The 2,411-nt window shown below is 39.2% G+C and overlaps 1 protein-coding gene across 1 annotated transcript; it reads right to left on the bottom strand.

The window, feature by feature from the left end:
- Positions 1 to 1,206: 1,206 nt before the first annotated feature.
- Positions 1,207 to 2,076, bottom strand: EAH_00064950 (hypothetical protein, conserved; the record flags this gene model as incomplete). The annotated part of the gene is made up of 2 exons (XM_013392910.1): positions 1,207 to 1,395; positions 1,672 to 2,076. 2 exons carry the CDS (start codon positions 2,074 to 2,076, stop codon positions 1,207 to 1,209), a joined length of 594 nt encoding a protein of 197 aa, XP_013248364.1.
- Positions 2,077 to 2,411: the final 335 nt, after the last annotated feature.

The following is a 2,411-nucleotide window of genomic DNA, read 5'->3' as shown; positions in this document are numbered from 1 at the left end:
CATGCATAGAAACAAATATAAATGTATTTGTTTGTTAGGGCTTTCTTTGTTGCTGTTTGTTCTTAGGTAAATACCCGAAAGGAGGCTGCTGCCACACCTGCGGGTCTATTCATCATTTGCAATATGAATGCGCTTCGTTCTTAGCTCAGAAAGCAGAGCTGCAGCAGGCGAGAGAAAAGAAGAAGCAAATTAGAAGCAGCAGCAGCAGCAGCAGCAGCAGCAAAGGAGGAGGAGGAAAAGCAAGCAGCAGCAAACAAGCTGAAGAAGACGCAGATCTCTACTGGCTGAAGCAGCTAAATGAATAGATTTAATTAAAAAGAATTACAATAACACCGCCTTCCTAAAACAAACTCTAAAAACAATACAAACACTGCATGCAGGTGTACATACACCTGCTGCTTTTCTTCTTTATTTTATTTCTTCTTTCTTTCTCTTTCTTTCTTTGTCTGTCTGTCTGTCTGTCGGCATTTGTTGCTTAGTGCATTATTGAAGCGCCTTTACTAACTTTGACGAAGCCTCTGTTAATTTGTATTTGTTAATAAATAAACTGCGTTACATTATGCATTTCTCTGAGCTTTAGAATGAAGAACAAACAAAATCAACAAAATATAATAAAATAATATTAAAGTTTAATTTACTTAGGCAGTGCAAAACCAAAGAAAAACAAAAACAAAGCAAATTATTAGTCATGCAGTTTTCATAAGCAGCATCATAATAGAGAAATACGAGTTAAATAAATATATTCTCTTTATATTCACAACAAGAACAACAAGATATATGTATATATATTATATATATATGTATATATATTCAATATGTGTGCGTATACACATATATATGTATATGCGTCTATAAATAGATATATATATATAATATATATTTATTTATAATATATATTTATATAGGTATTTCGCTGTGCTTTTGATTAAAATGTTGTTTAATAGTAATAATGAAGAGTTTGAATATTATAATAATAATCATAATTATGAAAAGCATTATAAATACTACCACCGCACGTAAACAAGCAGGGAGGGAGACTCTCCTGGTCTTTCTTCGCCGATTTCTTTGCTCCTACTGTATATATTAAATTAAATTATGTTTAAAATGCATCTTCACTGATGCTGCAGCAGCTCAAACAACACGAAAACTCTAGCCCTGTTCGAGCAGGGACTGCTGCAGCAACAGCAGCAGCACATGCAACAGAAGCTACAGCTTTTGCAGCTGACGCAGCTGCTGCTGCTGCTGCAGCTTCTGCTGCTTCTGCAGGTGCTGTAGCTTTTGCAGCTGCTGCAGCTTCTGCAGCTGACGCAGCTGCTGCAGCTGACGCAGCTGCTGCTGCAGCATCTGCATCTCCTGCAGCTCCTGTAGCTTCTGCAGCTGACGCAGCTTCTGCACCTGACGCAGCCTCTGCAGCTACTGCAGCCCCTGCAGCTCCTTCAGCTGCTGTAGCAGCTCCCAGGAGGAATAGAAAAAGTAAGCGACTGTGTTTGCTGGTTGGCGTTGACCTCGACGCTTTACAAGCGGGTTAGCCTGCAAATTCAACGAAGAGGGAAACGCAAGAAAGTGCTGTATTTGTGCATTCTGTGAAATGAAAGAAGATGCAGAAAAGAACAAATATAAGACGAAATTAATGGGAAGAAGATATAAAAGGACTTACTTTACATTTAGTACCCGTTCAAGTGCTGGAATCATCGTTTTATATTTAAACATGTCGAACTCTGAACTAGAGTACAATTTCTTGTATTTCTTCTTCAGTTTTTTGTATCTTTTCTTGTACTTTCTCAGACTACTATTTCCGAAAAGCTGAAGAAGACTTTCCCCTTGTTTTTGATCTGGAGCGTTTAGAACTGCGTGGGAGGTTGCGGTGAGGGAAAGCTGTTGGAGCTGCTTAGACACCCGAGCGGTGTGCTGCTGATCCGTCGAATTTTCCAATCTTCTAAGGTTATTTTGCTTGACAAAAGGTTGCTGAGAAGTATTTAGAGGTTTAACTTTAATTTGAATGGAAGAAACCTGCACATAGTGACTCAACACTCCCACCATGAAGGCGGCGAGGAGCGGGAGAATCCGCAGCTTCATGGCCCTCAATTTCGTCTTTTTTGAAGAGTTTTTCCGAAGAGTTTTGATTAAAAAACAAATTTAAATCAAATAAACGACATTTGCGCTTTGTTTCCATCAAACCGCCCGCGGGCGCATCGAGACAGCCTCCACTCCACCGCCGACTTCGCTGATGAATGTTCTTACGGCAATAGTGTATAAGATAGAGCAGTTTTTTCCCCTTAATCTAATAAAAAGTATAAAATATAGTTGAAGTATTTAATAAAAGGCTTCAAACTCCTTTTAATTGCGCCGAAGTGCGAAAAGAGGAAAGACAAAAATCGAAGACGAAATCTAACGGCTGCCGCCGGCCTGAG

Source organism: Eimeria acervulina, genomic scaffold (assembly GCF_000499425.1).
Source record: "Eimeria acervulina Houghton genomic scaffold, Eah_scaff2080, whole genome shotgun sequence".
NCBI lineage: Eukaryota > Apicomplexa > Conoidasida > Eucoccidiorida > Eimeriidae > Eimeria > Eimeria acervulina.
This window is presented reverse-complemented; position numbering and strand designations above follow the sequence as displayed.